This window comes from Daphnia carinata, unplaced genomic scaffold, assembly GCF_022539665.2.
Source record: "Daphnia carinata strain CSIRO-1 unplaced genomic scaffold, CSIRO_AGI_Dcar_HiC_V3 NW_026453039.1, whole genome shotgun sequence".
In the NCBI taxonomy this organism is placed as follows: Eukaryota; Metazoa; Arthropoda; class Branchiopoda; order Diplostraca; family Daphniidae; genus Daphnia; species Daphnia carinata.
The window spans coordinates 8,010-34,324 of record NW_026712513.1 but is presented as its reverse complement, the minus strand read 5'-3'; the positions used below and the strand labels follow the sequence as shown (position 1 = coordinate 34,324).

Sequence of the window (26,315 nt, the reverse complement as noted above, 5' to 3'; positions counted from 1 at the left end):
TGAAGTCGGAAAAAATATACTTTGCTTAGCACGAAATTTTTCTTACTTTGACTTAAGCAAAAGTAGCGATTCCGAGTCTAAAATTTATCTAAAAGTAAGCATACTTTCCAAAGTAAGTCTAGAATAATCTTACTTTGGGCTTTGATGGGAGGAGTCTCAATTAACCAATAAGAAAAGTCGTTTGAGAACGAATTTTCAATTTTCGTCTGCAAGTAAACTGTCGAATCGGTGACTCAAGTGTGAATTTCGTTCAAGGTTAATTTGGATTAAAAAATAGTAAAATCAGTGATAAAAATGGCCAAAGATGTTGGTAAAAACTTAAAAAACTTGTGGACGTTACATGAAACCGATGTATTGGTAGACGAAGTCCTTTCACGAAAGGTAAGCGTCTGTCAAATATGTTTAAAAGATGTTATGAATTTAAAAAAAACTTTACTTCATGTTTATTTTTGTTTTATTTTAGGATTTGTTGTTTGGGAGTCACAGTAAGACTGTTACCCAAAAAGATAAGAAAAAAGCTTGGGAGGACATTGTTAGAACAATTTCTCAGCAATGTCCGACTGAACGTTATAAGGATTTGGAAGCTACGAAGAAAAAATGGAACAATTTCAAAGCAGAGGCCAAGAAAGAGTGTGAAAAATACATAAATTCTCTTAAACAAACAGGTAAAATATTTTTTGAGTTTATAATATACATGTTTCACATAATCTTATGCAAAATTTTTAGGCGGAGGGGAACCATATACTCTAAAGCCCATGTACATGCAAATGTTGAATAACTTTTTTGGAAATAGGAATCCAGCCCTAGCTGGAAATTTCATCGATGTATTGTAATTGTTTTAGTCTATAATTAATAATACATAACAATAAGTATTAATATTCAATATTCAGGGAGGATTGGAATCTGAAACCACAGGAGATCTTCCTCAAATCCAGACAGAAGAGAGAAACGATGAGACTGCTCTACATCAGGCAGAAAATGAAAAGGAATACGAAGTCCATATAGTTCATGAAGATCATCACAATAGGTAAAAGTTGTTATTTATAAATTAATAAACGGTTTATTTGTATTAATTATTATTTTTTAAAAGTGAAAACGAAGACCACTTTGCTGGAACAACCATGTATGCTGATTGTTCCCAAATGGAAGAGGTTTTTGAATTGTCTACCGACGGCAGCATAGCTAATTCGACGCCAGTTCCAACTAATCCGTTATTAGAGACAACAGTCCGACAGAAAGCGTCTACACCATCGGCGCCGGATATGCCGGCTAATTTAAAAAACACGATGCTTTCTTCACGCGATCGTTTTTGCGACGTTGATGGATCCGGCACTTCATCGCCATCAGGATCTTCGTCCAACAACATAAAGAGGCAAACAACTTCCTCTTCAACACCGCCTTTGGGCAACGGAGAAGGTGTACGGGGAGGAAAGAGAAGGGTCCAGGCAATCGTTAGTTCCACTAAAATCGCCCATTGCGCCAAATCGTCCGAAATCATTGAAAAAAGTTGTTGAATGAACGACTTAATTTATTGAACACTGTACTGATGGTGCGCGAACGTTTAGGCGACCCTATCGTTGACATGAAGAAAGAAGTGCCTGATGATGTTTTGGACTTTCTTTACGATTTGAAAAAAAAACTTTGAAATGTTTGGCCCGAAAATACAAAGTTTTGCTGCAAACTTTTCAATTATTTTTTTATTTTAACACAAGAAGAAAACTATATTATGTACATAGTTGTGTACGTACAAACTCGTGTATTTTAAATTATCATTTAGCAAAACATGAGTCAACGACGGTTGCCAAATTGATTGGCCGCTATATTGTCTCTTTTTAGGAATCCTGCACGGCGGAGTCTCAATTTCTCTTGCGCAGCGGTTTCATTCGGTCGCCATAGTGCCCATCCATTGAATTCGTGTTCCCCGTCGTCACCAATGTCTTCTTCTTCGGGTATTTCATCAAGGAAATCGGGTAAGCGGCGTGATAATGCGATATTGTGTAGGACAAAGCATGCCATTATAATTCTGTAAATTACGAAATAAATATTTTTATATAAAAAAAAATTACCACACTGTTTCATTTTTAAAAAAAACCTTTAGTTTATTTGCAGGTATACCTGCAAGCCCTTCCGGGTTGAACACGCAATTCTCCGTGCAGTGAATGAAACCTTCTTTTTAAAAAGCCAAACGCCCGTTCAATAATATTTCGAGTCCTTATTTGTGCCGTGTTAAACCGTTCCTTGAATAGAAAATCATGCATTATTCCTTTAAAAAAAACTTTATGAAAATCTGAATAGATTACTTGATCATTATTTCTTGTAACTGCATATGGAGTTAAAAGAAACGGCGTACACGCATACCCACTATCTCCTACCAAAAATCCATCACCAAACCGCCCATTTTTCAATTCTTGGCCAATTCGACTGTCCGAAAATATAGCCGCATCATGGCAACTGCCCGGTTTTGATGCATTGACACTTAAAAACTTTCCATTGGCATCGCAAATGGCCTTTTTTAAATAAAAAAGGTGATGAATTAGATATAATAATAATTAAGTTGGAAAGTTTTCAACCTGGACATTGATGGAGTGAAAATGTTTACGATTAACATAAAAGATTTCATCTTTATGAGGTCTTGATATTTTAATGTGCGTCCCATCTATAGCTCCAACAACGCCTCTTAAGCCAGCAAAAGCAGCGAAACCCTCCTTCACCTATTTAATGTAGAATTCTCTAATAAATGCATATTATTATTTTGAAATTAAACGACCTCAAGTATATCGTCGGGATATTTAATGTGTGTAGACGCAATGGTGCTGAGAGCATACGACACATCACGCACACATCTGCAAACAGATGGTTGACTTAATCTTATTACATTTCCAACCGTACTCTGAAATGTCCCTGTGGCATAGAACTGTAACGCAACCAAAATTTGGATTTGTGGGGTTAGGTAACGTCTCCCATGTAACCTTCTCTCAAGTTGGTGTCCGATTAAACCTAAAGCATTTGCTTGTAATATTTGAAAGATGCATTACAAATTATGCTTATACAAAATAATACTCACTAACAATATAATCAATAGATGGTTTATCGAATCGGAACGTCTTGTAAACCTGTTGATTGTCAAAAACATAAAAAATTTCACCCCTTCTCAAATAGAATTCATTCAATCGTTGAATACGCTGAATTCTTCTTTCGGCCAATATCTCATCTTCCTCATCACTGTCAATATCACTGTTATTGCTGGAAATTATACTTTCAACTTCATCGAAATCTTTTAACATGTCCTCCAAATCACCAATAACATCCTCATAAAGCATTTTGTTGTTACACCGAATAAAAACAAATAGAATGTCGTCTGCAAATTTTCAATATTTTTTATTCTTAAGTATACTTTAGACCCTTCAATCCACTTTTTTATTGGATTGAAAACAAAGTAAGCTTTGATGTCCGACTTTGGCATTTCTGACTTTGACTTTGACTTAAAATCGTGTCAGAATACGCTTCCTTGTCACTTTTGTGCTAAGTACGATTTCAAGCATAAAAATTCAAAGTCAAAGTACGAAAAGCGTACTTGAAGGGCAGTCGGAATACGGCCCCTGGGGCCGTATTCCGACTGGGGCCTAAGTTTTTTACTTTGACTTTGGCTGAAGTCGGAAAAAATATACTTTGCTTAGCACGAAATTTTTCTTACTTTGACTTAAGCAAAAGTAGCGATTCCGAGTCTAAAATTTATCTAAAAGTAAGCATACTTTCCAAAGTAAGTCTAGAATAATCTTACTTTGGGCTTTGATGGGAGGAGGCTCAATTAACCAATAAGAAAAGTCGTTTGAGAACGAATTTTCAATTTTCGTCTGCAAGTAAACTGTCGAATCGGTGACTCAAGTGTGAATTTCGTTCAAGGTTAATTTGGATTAAAAAATAGTAAAATCAGTGATAAAAATGGCCAAAGATGTTGGTAAAAACTTAAAAAACTTGTGGACGTTACATGAAACCGATGTATTGGTAGACGAAGTCCTTTCACGAAAGGTAAGCGTCTGTCAAATATGTTTAAAAGATGTTATGAATTTAAAAAAAACTTTACTTCATGTTTATTTTTGTTTTATTTTAGGATTTGTTGTTTGGGAGTCACAGTAAGACTGTTACCCAAAAAGATAAGAAAAAAGCTTGGGAGGACATTGTTAGAACAATTTCTCAGCAATGTCCGACTGAACGTTATAAGGATTTGGAAGCTACGAAGAAAAAATGGAACAATTTCAAAGCAGAGGCCAAGAAAGAGTGTGAAAAATACATAAATTCTCTTAAACAAACAGGTAAAATATTTTTTGAGTTTATAATATACATGTTTCACATAATCTTATGCAAAATTTTTAGGCGGAGGGGAACCATATACTCTAAAGCCCATGTACATGCAAATGTTGAATAACTTTTTTGGAAATAGGAATCCAGCCCTAGCTGGAAATTTCATCGATGTGTAACGAAGCCGAATATATCTTACTTTAACTTTTCTCGCTTTTGCTTCAGTAGTAAATACAAGTCTGGGCACGACAATTGCAACACTATACGCAGTGCAGCTGACCTAGATGAACACCTGCAAGCTGATTCACGCAGACGATACGTCACCAATATCACACCATATTGAACGCGTCCTTTTGATTGGTTAACCGCGTGAAGCCTACAAGCTCCTCCCAATCACGCCACTTTGCAATATGCAAAGTTCCGTGGTTAACCCAGCATCTGAGGAAGATCAGACAAGTTGTTGCAGCCGTGCCGAGTAGTTGCCCTAAGTCATTTTTCCTTGCTTATTTGAGTAGTATTGTGCCTTAATTAATGTTTCAGTAACCAAACCTTTTGAGTAGAAAACTCGTTCTCGTCTTGAGTCTTCTCAGACGTTCTGTGCCAATTCTTGCGTTCCAAACCCTGTCTGTGTGGAAGCTGAATTCCAAGCTCGTCTTATGACATTTTATCTTCCATTCTTTCACTCGTGAGTTCACGGTAAGACCCTGTTAATTGTTCCTTCTTTTAACTTGTTTTCTGAATGTTTCTTCTCGTCTTTTGTTCTCTTGTCTTTTTATTTCTTATGTCCTAGCTTATAATAAACACAGACGTCATTGTGGGTAAAACGCCTCGAGTTCGATTTACATTTATTGTCTTAATTTCGGTAAAGTCCATCTTCCCACACGGGAAGATGCTTTACATTATGGTGGCAGCGGTTTCTCGAACTCAACCACAATGACTGATGATGTTATTTATGGCGGCCATAAGATACCTCGCACACCTGTAAGCACCCCCTTGTTCCCATAACGCCAGTGGTTCAAATAACCGACGAAACAGTTGCTAAGTTAATTGATTTTGAGAAACTACCAGGTCGTTCTTCGTCCACGTTAGATAAGTTTCAGGGCTGTAAAGCGTCAGAAGCAGACACTGAGGTCGTTACGAAATCTGCTTCCCCTGTTTTGAAACCTAAAGTGCAGACAGATAATACTCAGTTACGTAAATTACGGTCGAATCCTGCTTATGAGGAAGTCGCTCCGTTCGTTAAACCCACCCATAAACAAACTGGTACACGTGCTAAGTCTACCGCCGCAGCCACTCAACGTCCACGATCGGTCTATGCTAAATTCTTTTCTCGTCTTGCTCCTCCAAAATCACCTACGAAAAGCGAATCAAAGGCTAGTCTCCTCTCGAGTACTCTTTTAAGCTTCTTTCAAAAGAAAAGCCCAGTGAATGGACGATCACCTCAACCTGAGTCTCCATCACCTATACCACGAGATCCAGAGCAATCCATCCAAAGTATTTCCGACGCCGTCGAGTCCGATTCCATCCCTAATATTAGCACTCAAGTGTCTGAAGGAGAGGGTGTTGGACTTCCAGTCACACGACCCGAAAATTTGGAGCCAGCTGACCCAACTACTGAACGACTTCGGGCTGAGGAGCCGCCCCTTGGGCAAACCACATTTGCTGACAGACGTGGAGACGCCAACAGTGTTCCTGAGATACCTAGCTGCGATTCAAGAAGTGAGGGCCAGCGGGAGGATAAAGCGGACAACGCGGAAGGCGGACCAACAGGCGACCGAGTTGACAACGTCCTTTACGACGTATGCGAGGCAGTTTACGACGTTCCTGTTAGGACAAACGTACAGCATAGAGGAACTACAGACGTTCGTACCAGCCAAGGACAAGGCCCTCTTCGGCATTGTGCCGAAGGTGACAACGCAAGCAAGCGAGGAGGAGAGGCATTACGAGTTTCTCATCCTGAAAACATTCGAATTCTCGATCCACCTGGAGAAAACATTGTTGGAGTTCCAGCTGACTCTTCTCACGGCAATACTAAACCTACTCTCGTTCTTAAGGAAGCTACAATCAATCACCAGCTCGGAACCACTGTTACCCGAACTGCTACTGCTCGAAAACAGATTGACCCACTTCCGGAGAGTGGCACGACCGTGCCACAAGCACCTATCGTCCATCATCAAAAACGTACTCACCCAGACTGCCAAACAATTGAAACAGTTGCTATCGTCCATTCGGGAAAATCAGGAAGAGCCGGATATCACCCCAACTTGTTCGACATCATCACAGCAGACAGACAAGCGCCAGACAGAACGACTACGATTCAAAAACCGTCGATACAACTGACCGACAACAAAGTAAGCGAATCCCGGTCGGTTTCAAACCGCATCCCAGGCATCACGCAAACTCACCATCACGGAGCTCCAAACTCCCCTGTAACTTTTTTTACCGACAATATGGCTTACTCTTATTCCCCTATCAAGGCAGCTACAGTTAATGATTTGAATGATATGCAAAACAACCAGCATACCTTTTCACGTCTACAACTTCTCCCTCCTTTTTCCGGAAGTCCAATTTCTCGTTTTGACTCTTGGCTAGAATCTTTTGAGAGTATAATTGATGGGGCAGGTTGGTCTGAAGGAAAAATTATTCAAATGATGCGTGCAAAATTTACAGATAAAGCTTTTTCTGTCATACAAACCTTAATTAAAAACCATCCATATGACTATGGTTCCATTAAAACAGCTTTGCTCGATCACTTCCACGGTGATGAAAATGTTGATGTGTATATTAAGAAATTCAATAAAGCTAAACGTAAACCTGGAGAAAAAATTGTTGACTATGCTCATCGTTTACAGGAAATTTTTAAAAAGGCATATCCTGATGGGTATATGGAAAAATCCTTCGCAGTTATTCTCATGCAGAAATTTATCGAAGGATTAGATTCAAAATTACAAGCTAAAGTCAGATATAAGGAATTTAAAGATTATAACGAACTCGTAGCAGCAACACGCGTCTATGCTGTTCGGTTGGAAGCTTTAGAAACAGACCGCGAGAAGCATGAATTTGTTAGGGCAATTGACGAGTCATTTAACAACAAAAATTCGGAATTAAAAGAACTTAAGCAAATGTTACTTGACCAGAAAGAAATTGTAAGCAGTGCCGTTGCTAATATTCGCCACAGCCATAAGCAAGGGGATAATCCAAAGTCGGATAAAGATGAGATTAAGGAGGTTATTCACGAACTCACACAGGCTGTAAAACAACTCCAGCAAGATAGGAAAGATTATTCTTCTGCTACACCAGGAACTCCTTATAGGAAACAAGTTTCATTTCAATCGATTAACCCTGATCAAGGCAGGAACTGGAGGCCTCCCCAGCAACGCCCCAACAATAATTATAATAATAACAATTATAATCTTAATCCTTACCAACACCAACCTCCTCGATTTCCAAACAGACAAGCGCAAGCTACGCCCCCTTTCTCGAGGCCCCCTAACAATAATAATAGTAACAGGTCAGATCAGCAGATAATAACTTGTAATTTTTGTGGTCACCGCGGTCACACTAAGTCCAATTGTCGTCAATTTCAGCGTCACAATCTGGAACAAGCCCAGCCTCCAGTCTGCTACTCCTGCCGAGAAATTGGGCATAAGTCTAATAATTGTCCGAAATATAGGAATTCACAAAGACCTAATATTCCAGGGCCCCCTCAACATCAGGGAAACCAGTAACTATCAACTGTAGCTTCGGGTCAGTTGATAACGAGCCTCAGATTAAACCCCGACAAGTCGCAAAATTAACCACTATTACGAATGAATCAACCCCTAGAATTCCATTAAAAATATTCCAGATTCCGTTACAAGCATTATTTGATACAGGCGCGTCTAAAAGTATTATCCACGAGAGGATGTTTAATAAGTTACCCCCTAGAGGTCAGGTGATCTGCAGTCAACTTGATTTCGATTTATATGATGTAGGGGAGAAGAAATTACATACGCTGGGAGGAGTTATTTTACCCGTACGATACGGAGAAACAGTTTTTGAACAAGAATTTATTGTAACTAATGGTGTTTCTGAGGACTGTATCCTTGGATGGGATGCAATCCAGAAGCACGGATTTCGGCTTGACGGAGAAGCCAGAAGCATTTACCTAGCGAGGGATGAGCAGGGATCAGCCATCTCTGAGGTACCCGACATGGCGGTTACTACGGTCAAAAAGACGACGCTATTTCGTCAGACGTCGACAGTAATTGCAGCGGAAATGAAAGATTCATTTCCGTATGTCCCACGAAATACAGCATTTATATTTACCCCAGCACAAGATTTGCCAGCAGGCATTTATATCGAAGAATTTATCGGAAATGTATCGGAAGATGGAACTTATAAAATTTTGGTCGAGAATCATTCACTACATCAAATCAAAATTCATAGGAACACTAAATTAGGCGTAATTGAAATAATTAAACATTGTATCGGAAAAATTTCGTTAGCGAAATTAGAAGATAATCCTAAACCAGTAATTGAGCCAATTTTACTCACAGAAGTAGATTCAGAATTTCAAGAACCGCTTTCAAAATTATTACTCGACTTTCACGACTTGTTTGCGTCCAAAGATTCGGAATTAGGAAACACCAACCTTATAAAACATACGATTGATACACAAGGACGAGGCCCCATTCGACAACGCCCATACAGAGTAACAAATAACCAAAGGAAATTATTAGATGATAAAATTCAAGAAATGCTTGATGCAGATGTAATCCGATATTCGCATTCCCCATGGGCTTCACCCGTGGTTTTAGTAGAAAAGAAAGGTGGTGAACAAAGATTTTGTGTTGATTATAGAAAATTGAATAGCATTACGAAAAAAGATTCATTCCCTATGCCTAGAATAGACGAAACATTGGACAAATTATATGGGAAGAAATTTTTCACAACTCTTGATTTAGCTTCAGGCTATTGGCAAATTCAAATTGACGATCCAGCTATTGAAAAAACAGCGTTTGTGGTAGAAAACAACCTCTACGAATTTAAACGTATGGCATTTGGTTTGTGCAATGCACCGGCCACATTCCAACGACTAATGAACTACGTACTGAGAGACGTCTTGGGGCGTAAAACATTAGTTTATTTGGATGACGTTATCATCTTTTCAGACACTTTCGACGATCATTTACGTGATATTCGAGAAATTTTTGAATTATTACGAGATGCTAATCTGAAATTGAAACTCAAGAAATGCCAGTTTATTAAACGCTCAGTAAATTATCTAGGTCACGTAATATCGACCGATGGTATTAAACCGGATCCGAGCAAAATTGACAAAATAGTCAATTATAAAACACCGACTTCAGTCGACGAAATCAGATCGTTTCTCGGATTAGCTGGATATTACAGAAGATTTATTAAAGATTTTGGATCAATTGCCAAACCGTTAACTCGATTAACGCATAAAGATCTTAGCAGAAAGCCTTTTTATTGGGGACCTGAGGAACAAGTTGCTTTCGAGAAATTGCGCAATTCTCTAGTAACGCCACCAGTTCTTGCTTACCCCAATTTCAATGAAAAATTTATTCTTTTCACCGATGCCTGCGACTACGGTATTGGAGCAGTGCTATCCCAAATTCAAAATGGCCAGGAACATCCCATAGCCTATTCCAGTAGACAGTTGACAAAAGCAGAATCGAATTATAGTACGACAGAAAAGGAAGCCTTAGCAGTCGTAGATGCCATTAAGCATTTTAGGCATTACCTATTAGATAAACCCTTTGAAATTATTAGTGACCACCGTCCCTTGCAATGGCTTAAAGAACAGAAAGATAATAATGGTAGATTAGGGAGATGGGCTATACTATTGGCCGCAACGAATTATGAATTGAAATATAGGCCAGGACGTGTTCACCAAAACGCAGATTGCCTGTCCCGCTTAAAAATAGCTAGTATCCAAACAGTGAGCAATATTACCTTAATTTGTGAAAAACAGTTGAACGACGAGCTTTGCATAGCCATTCGTAATTATTTGGATAACGGAGAACTTGATCAAGCTTTTCTTCAATCTAAACCAGATTGGGTGAAAGAAATTGAGTATTTTGAAGTTATTGATGGAACACTTTACCGGCACGTGCTGCCATCTACCGATAGCAAAAGAAACGAAACTAACCATCAGTTAGTCTTGCCTGCATCGTTACGCCATCTAGTGCTCAAAGAACTACATGACGCACCGATGGGTGGGCATTTAGCTTTTTATAAAACCTATTTGAAAATAAAGAATCATTATTATTGGCCGAATATGAGAAAGGAAATTAAAGAATACTGTCAAGCTTGTGAGGTGTGCATTGCCAACACTTCTTCTTCATATAAAGCATTGTTGCATCCTCATGAAATAGCAAAGGCCCCTTTCCAGGTCATTGGAATGGATTTTTTGGGTCCTATTACGCCGGCTTCACCTAATGGAAATAATTATATTTTAGTTATTACCGATTATTTTAGCCGGTGGGTAGAAGCTATTGCGTTAAAAGATCAAACAGCGCAGACGACAGCAGATTGTGTATATAAAACAATTATAGTTAGACATGGTATGCCTAAAGCCATCCTTTCCGATCGTGGAACTAATTTCACGTCCAAATTATTCCGTTACTTCTGTAAGAAATTAAAAATTGATCAAAAGTTAACAACTGCTTACAATCCAGCTAGCAATGGCGAAACTGAGAGATTTAATCGAACATTGACCACAATGTTGAGAAAGGAATTAAAAGATGGAGAACATGAGAATTGGGAAGATATGCTGGATGATGTTTTATTTGCTTACCGTAGTTCTGTCCATTCTTCGACATGTGAAACCCCATATTATTTACTGCACGGTAGAGATCCTAATATACCTATTAATGAATTCCTTGACGCTTCCCCAAAAACATTTATCTCTGCATCAGATTACGTAGGTAATTTAGCTGATCGCTTACGTTATAGTTTCCAACGCGTCCGTGAGGAGAGCGAAAAAGCAAGAAAACGTCAGAGGGAACAATATAATAAAAGAGCAAATGTAAAACAATATGTGGTAGGAGATAGAGTATTATTAGATATTAGAGTAGTCAAAGAAGGCGATAGTAGGAAATTTACCTCTAAATATAAAGGTCCTTATAGAATTGTAAAAGTATATTCCAATAATACAGTAGATATTGCTGATAATTCATACATTTGTCAACGCACTCATGTTAACCGCCTAAAACCCCTGTACGAAACAATGTTATGGAAAGACGAACATTGTCCCCCTATCGAGACGCCTTCGAAGTTCGAGAATCGATTTCGTAAATCGATTTCCACCCAAACAATCGAAACTATGGAAAACATAGAGCGAAACGCGAGTGAATGGGAAAATATGGAATTGGAACCTTTGGAAACAGTAAATGTGGGTACGGAAAGAAATGTTGAAAGTATGGATGCGGAAAGTGTGGAATTGGAAACTGTGGAATTGGAGGCAGCGGAATTGCAAATGGCCGCCACCCAAAACAATAAAAACAATAAACATTCTCATATCGTCAGCGAAACCCAAGGAATATATACTTCAGACGATAATGAGTCAACTCATGTTGGTGCGTCCAATAAAACAAAGAACACCACAACAATTCACGGAAACAACGCAGCTGCGGTGATTAATCTTGAATCTGACGCCCGACAGGTGGCGCCTGCCATCAGTCAGCAAGAAATACTGCCACCCCAACATGCTACCGGACGCCCGCAAAGAAATCGAAAACTACCAATGCGTTATAGGAATTAGAAGAGTACATTTTCGTCGAAACAAAATCAAAACGATCACATAACAACCGTCGTGTATTTAACAGCGAGACATTTCAAAGGGACTTCACAACGTTTTCGACACTTGTTGAGTAAAGTTCTCCTCAATTGTGCTCCACAATTTTAAAAATCCCGAAAAATGGACCCGTGCGCTAACTCTGCTAACCAGCAATCCCAGGCAGCTTGCGAGTGGCTAAGTGCCGACGAGCAAGCAGAGAAAGTGATGGCACCAATGGCTGCCATCCCCGTCTACGCCGATTGGACGCCCGTTCCGGAAAAATCTAGCAACATCGTCAGCCAAACGCCTCAGTCCCCGGAGCTCGACGACATGGAAAAATGGGACATGGAACGTGACCGCTACGAGCGCCATATCGAGGAACGCACGGCTGCGTTCATCCGTCAACTAAATACCAATCTTTACACCGAAGATTGGGAGGGAGCAGTCAACACCCTGAAAAAAATTCTGGATTTGGATCCAACAAAGCGCTACCCCCCTCTTTACAGCTTTTTGCCTGAGCAGTGGGACACTGGTCGTAAAAGACCGAGGCGCAACCCTATCACCATCCCACAATAAGAAAACGGAAAACAAAAAAGGATCAAGACCACGAACAAGACATTTTTCTCTTTATTTACCCCTACCCCAGTAGAAACATGTGTTTATTCCCCATAGGCTAGGACTCTATCCAACAATTTTGTTTCCCCCTTCACATTATATTCTCTACAAAAGTAAATCGAATAAACACAGTAGGATGCATAGATCTTTCATTATATTACTATTTAAAACAAACTTTTAAATAAACCGACGATCTAGAACAGGCGAATGAAAAAGGGAAAAGGAAATGTAGGAAAATAAAAAATAAAAGCTAACATATCGATTTAGGGGTATTTCAAAAAACAGCCGAGGCAAGGATTGAACCAAAGACCCTCAAGTTTTCACAACTCTAATTTTAGAAAAAAAAGAATATAGTTCATTTTAAGGTTTAAGGCTGAACCGAGACTCGAACCTGAGACTCCCGAGTGGTGGTCGAGGGCTGTGTCGCTATGGCGTCTAGAGATATATGTACACCCCATCTTATATATCAAAACAATCTCAGCCCAAACCAGAACCTTCAAATATCTAATAAAAAATTCAATCATAGCAAACTAGTTATAAATTCATCAGCTTCGCAACTCGTGAGGTACTTACAAAATTTTTCGAGCTATGATCATAGCGCGGTTTGAACCTTCGAATTCTGAACCATATTCTAGGGCTATAACAACTATCCATATAGTTGTATAAATATAAAATTCAATACTCAGCAACATTCGAAAATTTGAAACAGGATAATTAGAATTTTTAACATTTATTGTTAATCAACCCACAGAATAACAATTAAGAATTAGCTACCCTCAGCAACTCAAGAGGAATCTACCAGTTAAATTCTTAGTCAAGGTCACGGCGTGATTCGAAACTAAGACTCCCGAATGACAGTCAGAGACTATAGCATTATACCACACAGCCATCACCCATAACCCGATTCCCTCACAAGTCAATATATCCAATTTACGCCTAATTCAACCCTATTCACGTGTAGAAGCACTATACTTCGTCATTTCTTCTTTCACTTTTCCTTCTTTCTCTATAACCATTTAATAAACAGTAGTGAATCTAAATTTAAAAAAAGAAATGAAAGAAAAACGAACCATGTGCGCCCTTGGAAGAATGCTACTCGACCCTACACAGCAATAAATAATTCCCCTCATGACAACGGCAGCGAAAACTGACACCTGCTAAAACAATCGAGGGCCACCTCGAGGGACTTAGTGTTGAACTCGAACTTTTGAAAAAAAAAAAAAAAAAAAAAAAAAAAAAAAAAACATAGATGTGAAGAAGTGGTAACCTACAAGTGGAAGGTTTGACCATATAAGTCAACGCGGTTCGAACGCTGAGCCTCCACTCTCAATTCATCACTGGAGATCAACAGCACTACCAAAGCTACCAAGAGAACCACTGCTATTCTACACGATGGCCGAAAATCACTCCCGTCAAACGGGGATGCCTCCTTGGAAACGAATCTGTCACGGTCTTACCGCTGAACGATCCTTCATAGTGGCGGAAGCTACTAGCACCTCTTCAACAGTGGAAGAGAAGGACCGGGCCATGCGGGAAGCCCTAGACCACCGGCGCCCATCCGGATCAGGGCTGAGAAACTTCCAGCACCATCTCCAAAATCGGTGGAGAATCGCCAGGCTGACGAGAGCTCGCACGGAGGAACTCGTTCAACTCCTCGAACGTGAAGAATGGAGCCAGGCAACCGAAGTATTTGCTTCAATCCTGGATCTGGACCCGGAAAACCGCCGTCCCATTCCGCCGCCGGAAGAAAATTGAATTTTGTCTTCCCTTGTAACCCCAATCCCGAATGTATCTGTATGCTGTCATATGTTTCCTAACAAAAAAAATACACCCAGCTACCAACAATACTCGCCCCACTTGATTTTAAATAAATATGTCACGATCCATAAGATTTCCATCCAAAAGACAACAAGTAAAAGAAAAAAAAAAGAGGGCCCTCCCTATAGCGGCGCATGGGAAAGATATTCTCATGCGTTCGACTTTACTATACAAATTAGAATTCTCTGAAACTCCCCCCTAAATTTTCTTTTTCTTCTTCTCCTTCTCTTCTTTTAACTTCTCGTCTCTCTCATTTCATGCAGTTCTTTCCTGCCCCTTTGGTCCTTCTAAACAAAACAATAGACATAAGCTCCCAAAATTTTATCTTCCGCCTATTTTTCCCCAACTCCGTGTGTCTGGGACAAATTTCCCTTGTCTCGCACGAGCCGCTTCTCTTTCTTCCCCATATGTTTCATTCCCTTTAGCGCCCTTTTACTTCTTTCCCCATACCATTTCTCATGCGTTGGACTTAGAAAATAAAAGTTAGCTTTCGCGTCGTTTTATTTACCATAAAGAATGAAGTATAACCTTTTTCGTAGTTTAGAACCCTCATTAATGGATGAGTTATCTAGTCCTACTGAGGATTCGAACCTCAGACCCACAGCATCACAGCCGAGCGCTCTACCTTTTAAGCTATTAGCATCTGTGTTACGCCTTACGTTGAGCTTAGGAAAAATGCACCCTCCAAGCCCACCAAGCGCGCCCTTTTCTTCTCTTCCCTTGCTCGTGTTTCACTTGCCTTGTACCCTATCCGTATGCGCCTTTGTGTCACTCTAATGAAAATTGACCTGTGTTTTTCCCCGTCGTTACAATTATATCATGCATTTTCTTCTTCTCCTGTCTAATCGATGCATTGTTTCCCGAATTTTTCTTTTGCATCATTGAGATTATTCTTTCTTCTTCCCAATGACACCAGTCACCGCATAAAAATACTTACTCTTATATTAGATACATAATGTTTTTCCGTGCACTACATGCGTATTTTTGCTCGCTAGCGACCATCGGCAACTGTTTACGGGCCGAAGGAAGATCGTTGACCTTTTTAATTGCCGTCATATATACCTTCTGCTTTTGCTTTTATTTTACCTTCTTTATATATTACTCATTTAGTTTTAAGAAACCCACATGATGTTGTATTATGCTTTTATCTATACCTTCCACTGTTGATGTTGATTGTAATGTTTATTATATGTTGCCAGGGTTGGAAGCGGTACTTTAAAAAAGTACCGTTACCGCGGTAGCGGTACTTCAATTTTCGTAAAAAGTAGCGCGGTAGCGGTAGTACCGCGGTAAAATTTTTCCAAGTACCGCGCGGTAACGGTAACGGTAAAAAACGAAATTTGCAAAAATACCATCAAAATTCATGAAAATCACTGCTGTATTGATGTGATCGTATTACAATGAATTATTGGCCCTTAAAAACAACATTTTTTCAAAGTTTTCGTCTGAAAGACGATTTCTTGTTGGCCGAAATATAGTTCCAGCTACGCTGAAAAGTCGCTCGACGGAAGCAGAAGAGGGTAGGGCAGTATTATATTTCAAATACATCTCTTTAATGGACGGATATTTCCTAAGGATGGAAATTGTTGTCGAAGGATCCCCCATGAAGGCTACGGCCTCGTTGTAGGAATTTTTGACGTTTGTGGTGGTCAAAGAGCGGAAAAAATCTTTTTTCTTTTCGGACTAAATAAGTCGTTTTCTTCACTTTGATCTGACAGCAAAGGCGACCTTTAAATGAAAATTTAAATTAGATAGACAAAAATATTGTTGAATTTTATAAAGAATATATTTACCTGTTTGCGCTGATTGTACTGGCGCTGACAGCAAAAGTTTCATGATGAGCAAGCAATTTGTCCATAAAGTACGATTTGTTTTCCTCAATGACCCATGACATTTTAAATTTAGGGTGTAAAATAGCAGCTAGGATGTGGTCATCGTCCTGGAAGCAGGTATTAAATCTTTTGGTTACAGCTGCTATTATTTCCGTAATATAGGATTTGCAGTGAACAATGCCAGGCGTTCGCTTTAATTCCAACAATTTGTTTTTCAAAATCGTCAAAGTTGGTAGCAAATATCCCATTGAAACGTTGCGATCAGCCTGAAGGACGTCTAATGCGTCTGCCAGTGGTCGCATGATTTTGACAAATTCCTTAATATATTCTTCTTCGGCTGGACGGAAATAGGGAATATTGAAGTGTTCAAATACTTCTTTTAATTCTTGCTTCTTGTTGTGGATGAAGTATCTTATGCGTTCAACGGCGTCGAAAAATGAGTTCCAACGGGTCTCATTATGGACTACAAACAACAATTTGAGTTTTGCCTGGATGACATCCGATGCTTTTGTACTTCGATTTTGCTTTTTCCACAGCATCTTCATTTTTAGTTCTGCAGATTCTTTCAGTTTTTTTAAAGCAGGCTCCATGTTTTCAAAGACATCTTTGCTCGCGATGAGATTCAAAGAATGGGATGCGCATCTGCGATGAGTCGGAAGAGAATAGATATCTTGGGCATTGTCTTTGATATCCAAAGTTTCCGTTAACGGCAAAAAACAAAATTGTGCGTCGTCTTCATGGACTTCATCAACGTTTTCGAAATCTGCTGAAGCATCAGAAGGCAAATGTTCTGCTGTAGAATATCAGGATAACAAAAAATTATTACTATGCATCAATGAGCTTAACACTATGTATCAAAACTTACCAATATCCTCGTTTTCGACATCACTTTCTGAGAAATCTGATTCCATTTCCTCAAGAATTTTCACGAGAGAGGCGTTTTCATAGGGCTGTCTAAAGCTGCAGCCAGCTTTTGGCGAAGACTTAGCTGGTCCTTGATCAGAATCAGAAGCTACATCCACCGAAGCTACTGTATTTATTGAAGGCACTTTAACGGAAAACAACCGAAAGGCTTTGACGAAATTGCTTCCGTTGTCAGTGACAGTAGCGACGACTTTTGACGTTATGTCATATTCTTCATGAATGGACTCTATCAGTCGGGCGAGAAGGTCATAATCACACTTACCTTGAACTCTTCGAATTGCAAGGCAATAGGATTCTCGCTTAAAGTCTTCAGAAATCCAATGTATGGTCATCCCCAAAAAGCTCTTTCGTCGGGACGACCAACAGTCAGCAGTAGTACAGAGCCATTTTGCTTGATTAAGTTTTTCCTTTAGCTTCATCTTCTTCTTTTCGAAGGAAATACTTATCACTTTCCTATAGTATCCTCTACTTTTGACTTGAAGACGAGGGCATAGTCTGCGCAAGAAAAGCCTAAATTCCGGTCGTTCAGTGTGATACACCGGTAAAACAGCGTCACAGAGATATTCCTACCAAGCAGATGTAATGAAGTTTAATTAAAGAATAAAAATAATGAAAGCTTACCACGATATAGTTGTCAAACATTTCTTGCGTTAAAATGCGTGGGTAGCCACTAAACGATAGCTTTGTTTGGGTTTGTTCTGATGTTGCTGCAGTTGCCTGCGGTTGCTGTAGTGAACAAAATCGTTTCCCTTTGACACTGGCACTGTCAATTTCTTTGCAAAGGATGTTGAAGTTTTCAAGATCTTCTTTATTGTGCTTGATTGAAATGTGTTTTCTTATGTTGCCTCTTGAATTGTTCACTGCTGATAGTGCCTTTGGCTTTATTTTGCATTGTCCAATAAGGCATTCATAGTATGAAGTCCCCTTTCTCTTGCCTGGTCCAACATATTTTATTAGCGTTTCAGGGTAAAGCATGACGCGTATGTCGCCATCTAAAGTGAAATTAAATTTATATTGTAAACTAATTTTATTGGTTTTAAGTTTTTTCTATGTTTGAATTTCTCACCTTTTTTCCCTTTTCGTGTAGCACTAGTTTTCGCGTCACTAATGTTGGTGGATATGTCGAGAGATGGTTCAATGACAATATCCATACTTAAATCTTCTTCGCATATGTCATTATCATCGGTGGGAAATTCAAAATTACCTGTTTAGAATAGAAAGTTTCATTAAAGATAAGATAAGCTAGCCATCATACTTTCAAACACTATAATAACTTGAAGTACACCCATATAATAGCAAGATTTTTTTACAATACGCTATTGATGGGCTGCAATACTTCAAAACATTGAACGCTCTGCAGTAGCAGCTATAACACACTCCTAGCATTAGCCTAAAGAACCTAGCAAAATTAAGAATTCAACTTTTGAAGGGTACCTGAGGTAGAATTTGTCCAACATTTAGAGGTATTTGATTCATCGGGGTCCCTCAAACCCTGCGAGCAGCTTTGGACAAAGCTTACTTCTTCACTCTCCAATTCCTCCGTGGATGAAGACCCTGTGTGGAGAAAAGCATCGTGTACTATGTAAGGAAGAAGATACAGTAGGTTATTAGCTGGTAATACTTTACCTTTATCGGGAGAAGCGTTAATACTAATATTATTTATGACTTTACCTCGCCGATTGGGAGCCAAACGAGGCTTCGTAAGCACTTTATTACCCGACTGGGACTTAGATTTCCTGAAAATCACATAATAGAAGATCATACCACTTACTTGATCAGGGAAAACAAATTACCTTTCAGATTGACGTTTTGGGCTTGGTGCCATAATGTATTCTTGCGATTATTGACTCTTTCACAAAAGAAACTGACTTCTGAGTTCTTACTGAATCTGAAACAACACGCTTTGAAATATTTACCTAAAATGCAGTCTGCTACATAAAGGAATAGCTTAATAAACGCATCGCTAGATGGCGTAAAAATACCGTTACCGTTTTCTTGAATTTTGCACTGGCGGTAACGGTAGCGGTAATGTTGACAAACAAATACCGCGGTAGCGGCCGCGGTAGTACCGCAGTACCGCTGTACTACCGCGGTCCTTTTTGAACCGCGGTAGTCCAACCCTGTAGGTTGCCCTCTATAGAAAATGTCGCTGATTCCATTCATACTGTTGCTATGTCTTTACGGGCTACACCCGCAGGCATTTCAAACAACCGTATGCGATTGTTCCGAACCATTAAAGACGGGAATACTCCAATTTTCCGACGACAATTGCCAAGCGATTGCGCCCGATAATAAGGCCGTGAAAGTGAAATATGCAATTTATAGTGAAGACCGTGCCGCGGCTAAATTTCCTGGATATATTTGCGCAAGATGGAAGAATATACGGCGCATAACAATGAATTTTTTCGGTCAACTAGTGATTGTGCCGGATAAAATTTCGATTGACACTTCACCCGCCGAGTGCAATGAAATGATTAACCAAAAACGATGTGACGAAAATCGAATGATTTTTTCAGACGATAAATTTATATTTGATCGTGAACCTGACATTTTCGGATATTGGCTACAGACAATTGATTCTGAAATTATAAACTGTGTTTTGGAGAAAGTGCAACTTTTTCAACTGCACGAAGACGCCGATTTTACAACACCAATCGGAACAGCTTCCGCCACGACTGGAAATTTATCACACAATCACTTAACATTAATTTGGGACAAAACCTATACACAAAAGACTAAACCGAAAACCCGACTAGTGGAAGATGGGATAGGTACACTGGTTCGTCTACCGGGCGACGAAATAATTTTCAGGCTACAAGATGACGCCAGACAACTTGATTTTCATTTGACACCTACAACACGCTGTGCCTCCCTACAAAACGAATGCACCAATAGAACTTCGTCGTTCGAGATCATCGGCCAATCGAAACTCACCGTTTCGGCGGCGGCCATCATGGAAAATTTACCAACCACTTTGGAGACTCCGGCGCCATCTACCGATGAAAATTTAAACGTACCCGCGAATATACAATATATTCGAGACCAACTTACTGATCATGAAAATGAATTAGCAAGACAAATTCGACTAATGCAATGTGAAGCTCGCAAGGCCAAACACGAAAGGGCCGTTACAACGGCTCAATATAACGGATGGTTAGCAGCTTCGCAGTTAAATTTACCACAATGCACGAAATTACAAGCCTTTGGAAAAACAGTTGTATTAATTCAATGTAAAACTTTAAATGTTACATTTGAGACTATACTGACATCTTGCGGACCGCAGCCGAAATTTCAAAATTACACCATTAATCTCGACGGATGGGAACTTGTTAAATATTCCCCTTGTTATTGGACTAACGGTTTCGTTAATTTTAACGACAAACCTTACGCCTTCCGTAACGACACATGGAAACCAATCGAAGCAAACATTGTGTTACCGGAACAAACACTTGCACATTCTTTTCGGTATGAAAATGTCGAGTTTCTCGACTACGACCATCGAAGCAACCCGGCATATACTGACAATATGCTAAATCATATGAACATTATGGCCGATATAGCCGCCGCGATTAATGAACATCCTGCACCTGAATTTGCCTTACACCACAAATACAGTGCGTCGACCGTCTTAATGACATCAGCCAGTGTCGGAACTTATACATCTTGGTGGGACACCATCACGAATTATTTCTTCATCGGCATTTTATGTCTTTTGGTGCTTATCTTCTTGCGCATTTGCTATGCCTGCGGTCTTTTTACCCTCATCTGGGCTGTCTGCTGTCGCCCTTCCGATGATCCAAGACCTGCGGCTCCCGAATCGATTCCGATGCATCAACTCTGATTACGGGACGTAATCTCACGCCGCCGGGAGTGATGTAACGAAGCCGAATATATCTTACTTTAACTTTTCTCGCTTTTGCTTCAGTAGTAAATACAAGTCTGGGCACGACAATTGCAACACTATACGCAGTGCAGCTGACCTAGATGAACACCTGCAAGCTGATTCACGCAGACGATACGTCACCAATATCACACCATATTGAACGCGTCCTTTTGATTGGTTAACCGCGTGAAGCCTACAAGCTCCTCCCAATCACGCCACTTTGCAATATGCAAAGTTCCGTGGTTAACCCAGCATCTGAGGAAGATCAGACAAGTTGTTGCAGCCGTGCCGAGTAGTTGCCCTAAGTCATTTTTCCTTGCTTATTTGAGTAGTATTGTGCCTTAATTAATGTTTCAGTAACCAAACCTTTTGAGTAGAAAACTCGTTCTCGTCTTGAGTCTTCTCAGACGTTCTGTGCCAATTCTTGCGTTCCAAACTCTGTCTGTGTGGAAGCTGAATTCCAAGCTCGTCTTGTGTCATTTTATCTTCCATTCTTTCACTCGTGAGTTCACGGTAAGACCCTGTTAATTGTTCCTTCTTTTAACTTGTTTTCTGAATGTTTCTTCTCGTCTTTTGTTCTCTTGTCTTTTTATTTCTTATGTCCTAGCTTATAATAAACACAGACGTCATTGTGGGTAAAACGCCTCGAGTTCGATTTACATTTATTGTCTTAATTTCGTATTGTAATTGTTTTAGTCTATAATTAATAATACAATATATTCAATATTCAGGGAGGATTGGAATCTGAAACCACAGGAGATCTTCCTCAAATCCAGACAGAAGAGAGAAACGATGAGACTGCTCTACATCAGGCAGAAAATGAAAAGGAATACGAAGTCCATATAGTTCATGAAGATCATCACAATAGGTAAAAGTTGTTATTTATAAATTAATAAACGGTTTATTTGTATTAATTATTATTTTTTAAAAGTGAAAACGAAGACCACTTTGCTGGAACAACCATGTATGCTGATTGTTCCCAAATGGAAGAGGTTTTTGAATTGTCTACCGACGGCAGCATAGCTAATTCGACGCCAGTTCCAACTAATCCGTTATTAGAGACAACAGTCCGACAGAAAGCGTCTACACCATCGGCGCCGGATATGCCGGCTAATTTAAAAAACACGATGCTTTCTTCACGCGATCGTTTTTGCGACGTTGATGGATCCGGCACTTCATCGCCATCAGGATCTTCGTCCAACAACATAAAGAGGCAAACAACTTCCTCTTCAACACCGCCTTTGGGCAACGGAGAAGGTGTACGGGGAGGAAAGAGAAGGGTCCAGGCAATCGTTAGTTCCACTAAAATCGCCCATTGCGCCAAATCGTCCGAAATCATTGAAAAAAAGTTGTTGAATGAACGACTTAATTTATTGAACACTGTACTGATGGTGCGCGAACGTTTAGGCGACCCTATCGTTGACATGAAGAAAGAAGTGCCTGATGATGTTTTGGACTTTCTTTACGATTTGAAAAAAAAACTTTGAAATGTTTGGCCCGAAAATACAAAGTTTTGCTGCAAACTTTTCAATTATTTTTTTATTTTAACACAAGAAGAAAACTATATTATGTACATAGTTGTGTACGTACAAACTCGTGTATTTTAAATTATCATTTAGCAAAACATGAGTCAACGACGGTTGCCAAATTGATTGGCCGCTATATTGTCTCTTTTTAGGAATCCTGCACGGCGGAGTCTCAATTTCTCTTGCGCAGCGGTTTCATTCGGTCGCCATAGTGCCCATCCATTGAATTCGTGTTCCCCGTCGTCACCAATGTCTTCTTCTTCGGGTATTTCATCAAGGAAATCGGGTAAGCGGCGTGATAATGCGATATTGTGTAGGACAAAGCATGCCATTATAATTCTGTAAATTACGAAATAAATATTTTTATATAAAAAAAAATTACCACACTGTTTCATTTTTAAAAAAAACCTTTAGTTTATTTGCAGGTATACCTGCAAGCCCTTCCGGGTTGAACACGCAATTCTCCGTGCAGTGAATGAAACCTTCTTTTTAAAAAGCCAAACGCCCGTTCAATAATATTTCGAGTCCTTATTTGTGCCGTGTTAAACCGTTCCTTGAATAGAAAATCATGCATTATTCCTTTAAAAAAAACTTTATGAAAATCTGAATAGATTACTTGATCACAATTTCTTGTAACTGCATATGGAGTTAAAAGAAACGGCGTACACGCATACTCACTATCTCCTACCAAAAATCCATCACCAAACCGCCCATTTTTCAATTCTTGGCCAATTCGACTGTCCGAAAATATAGCCGCATCATGGCAACTGCCCGGTTTTGATGCATTGACACTTAAAAACTTTCCATTGGCATCGCAAATGGCCTTTTTTAAATAAAAAAGGTGATGAATTAGATATAATAATAATTAAGTTGGAAAGTTTTCAACCTGGACATTGATGGAGTGAAAATGTTTACGATTAACATAAAAGATTTCATCTTTATGAGGTCTTGATATTTTAATGTGCGTCCCATCTATAGCTCCAACAACGCCTCTTAAGCCAGCAAAAGCAGCGAAACCCTCCTTCACCTATTTAATGTAGAATTCTCTAATAAATGCATATTATTATTTTGAAATTAAACGACCTCAAGTATATCGTCGGGATATTTAATGTGTGTAGACGCAATGGTGCTGAGAGCATACGACACATCACGCACACATCTGCAAACAGATGGTTGACTTAATCTTATTACATTTCCAACCGTACTCTGAAATGTCCCTGTGGCATAGAACTGTAACGCAACCAAAATTTGGATTTGTGGGGTTAGGTAACGTCTCCCATGTAACCTTCTCTCAAGTTGGTGTCCGATTAAACCTAAAGCATTTGCTTGTAATATTTGAAAGATGCATTACAAATTATGCTTATACAAAATAATACTCACTAACAATATAATCAATAGATGGTTTATCGAATCGGAACGTCTTGTAAACCTGTTGATTGTCAAAAACATAAAAAATTTCACCCCTTCTCAAATAGAATTCATTCAATCGTTGAATACGCTGAATTCTTCTTTCGGCCAATATCTCATCTTCCTCATCACTGTCAATATCACTGTTATTGCTGGAAATTATACTTTCAACTTCATCGAAATCTTTTAACATGTCCTCCAAATCACCAATAACATCCTCATAAAGCATTTTGTTGTTACACCGAATAAAAACAAATAGAATGTCGTCTGCAAATTTTCAATATTTTTTATTCTTAAGTATACTTTAGACCCTTCAATCCACTTTTTTATTGGATTGAAAACAAAGTATGCTTTGATATCCGACTTTGGCATTTCTGACTTTGACTTTGACTTAAAATCGTGTCAGAATACGCTTCCTTGTCACTTTTGTGCTAAGTACGATTTCAAGCATAAAAATTCAAAGTCAAAGTACGAAAAGCGTACTTGAAGGGCAGTCGGAATACGGCCCCTGACGTCGGTAGCTTTTGTCTCAATCCATATTTAAGGCCAATACAGCAACGTTTCGCAAAGTGGGAGACTAGCTTAGTGGAGATTGCTGCAAAATGGGAATGTGTGGAGTTTGTACAGAAAGAAACCTTTGGGATGTCTTAACGGATGACGAAGCGTGGTCTTTTCTACAATACTTCACTTACCGCAATGACTGGAGGCATCCCTTCTATTTCGAGGAAGGAATTTGGTTCACTGAATGGAGTATCGTACAAAACATTTCCACTAAAGAACCCTGCAAGCCTTGCCAGGTCGCTGAATCCTACCATCACGGTGACGGTGTTCATAAGTGTATGTTAAGTAAAAAGAATCTCCCTTCGGTCTGCCAGTCTCACTTTGGGTAAAGTAACATTCAGAACACAAGTAATTTGCTTAAACGAATTGGGGAAATAAATTTCTTATCCATTTGTTAAACACCTGTTGTGGCCCTTGGTTAAGTTTCTTAACTAGTCACTTATCATTCGCCAGTGGATGTGTGGCGCAATGGATAACGCGCCTGACTACGGATCAGGAGATTCCAGGTTCGATCCCTGGCAGGTTCATTGAAAACGTGAAACGTAAAGAACATTGATTGATAATGGTTTTTGAAGCCGTGTTTAACTGGAGTGATGGTGTGGTCTTAGAGGTCGTGCCAGCAGTCAAGTGGCCTGACGTCGGTAGCTTTTGTCTCAATCCATATTTAAGGCCAATACAGCAACGTTTCGCAAAGTGGGAGACTAGCTTAGTGGAGATTGCTGCAAAATGGGAATGTGTGGAGTTTGTACAGAAAGAAACCTTTGGGATGTCTTAACGGATGACGAAGCGTGGTCTTTTCTACAATACTTCACTTACCGCAATGACTGGAGGCATCCCTTCTATTTCGAGGAAGGAATTTGGTTCACTGAATGGAGTATCGTACAAAACATTTCCACTAAAGAACCCTGCAAGCCTTGCCAGGTCGCTGAATCCTACCATCACGGTGACGGTGTTCATAAGTGTATGTTAAGTAAAAAGAATCTCCCTTCGGTCTGCCAGTCTCACTTTGGGTAAAGTAACATTCAGAACACAAGTAATTTGCTTAAACGAATTGGGGAAATAAATTTCTTATCCATTTGTTAAACACCTGTTGTGGCCCTTGGTTAAGTTTCTTAACTAGTCACTCATCATTCGCCAGTGGATTTGTGGCGCAATGGATAACGCGCCTGACTACGGATCAGGAGATTCCAGGTTCGACTCCTGGCAGGCTCATTGAAAACGTGAAACGTAAAGAACATTGATTGATAATGGTTTTTGAAGCCGTGTTTAACTGGAGTGATGGTGTTGTAAAGCATCTTCCTTGTGGGAAGATGGACTTTACGAATTTAAGACAATAAAGAATAAAAATAATAAAATAATAAATGAATAAAAGAATGATAGAACTCAGAGGCGTTGTACCCACAATGACGACTATATTTGTCTTAGTTTAAGCATAAAAGTACAAGAGGTTTCGAATAAAAGAACAAGAGAAACATACGAAATAAAAGGGAAACTGAAAGTGTAACGGGATAACTGTAGTGTGAGCTTACCGCAATAGCACGGGCAGAATAAGAGAGCAGATGTAAGCTGAAGACGAGTTGTAACACAACTCGTCGGCACGTTGGTAACACAAGTTGTAAGAATTGACTCTCACTTGGGCACGAGACTAAGATCAATTCTCAAAC

The 26,315-nt window shown here is 39.4% G+C and overlaps 1 protein-coding gene and 2 non-coding genes across 3 annotated transcripts; 2 read left to right on the top strand and 1 right to left on the bottom strand.

Moving 5' to 3' along the window:
* Positions 1 to 1,788: 1,788 nt before the first annotated feature.
* Positions 1,789 to 3,320, bottom strand: LOC130697193 (putative nuclease HARBI1). The gene is made up of 5 exons (XM_057520189.1): positions 3,069 to 3,320; positions 2,571 to 2,711; positions 2,301 to 2,507; positions 2,116 to 2,237; positions 1,789 to 2,023 (listed from the first exon to the last, which is right to left on the bottom strand). The coding sequence occupies exons 1-5, from the start codon at positions 3,318 to 3,320 to the stop codon at positions 1,789 to 1,791; spliced, it is 957 nt and encodes a 318-aa protein (XP_057376172.1).
* Positions 3,321 to 25,105: 21,785 nt separating this feature from the next.
* On the top strand, positions 25,106 to 25,178 carry Trnar-acg (transfer RNA arginine (anticodon ACG)). Its single transcript has one exon. It is a non-coding gene; the product is annotated as a tRNA-Arg (tRNA).
* Positions 25,179 to 25,790: 612 nt separating this feature from the next.
* On the top strand, positions 25,791 to 25,863 carry Trnar-acg (transfer RNA arginine (anticodon ACG)). Its single transcript has one exon. It is a non-coding gene; the product is annotated as a tRNA-Arg (tRNA).
* Positions 25,864 to 26,315: the final 452 nt, after the last annotated feature.

Coding starts and splice junctions, on each gene's coding strand:
- LOC130697193 (XM_057520189.1), bottom strand. CDS start 3,320: ATGCTTTATGAGGATGTTATTGGTGATTTGGAGGACATGTTAAAAGAT. Junction 2,712..3,068: donor AACCATCTATTGATTATATT/GTTAGTGAGTAT, acceptor TACATTAAATAG/GTGAAGGAGGGTTTCGCTGC. Junction 2,024..2,115: donor CAACCCGGAAGGGCTTGCAG/GTATACCTGCAA, acceptor CGTAATTTACAG/AATTATAATGGCATGCTTTG.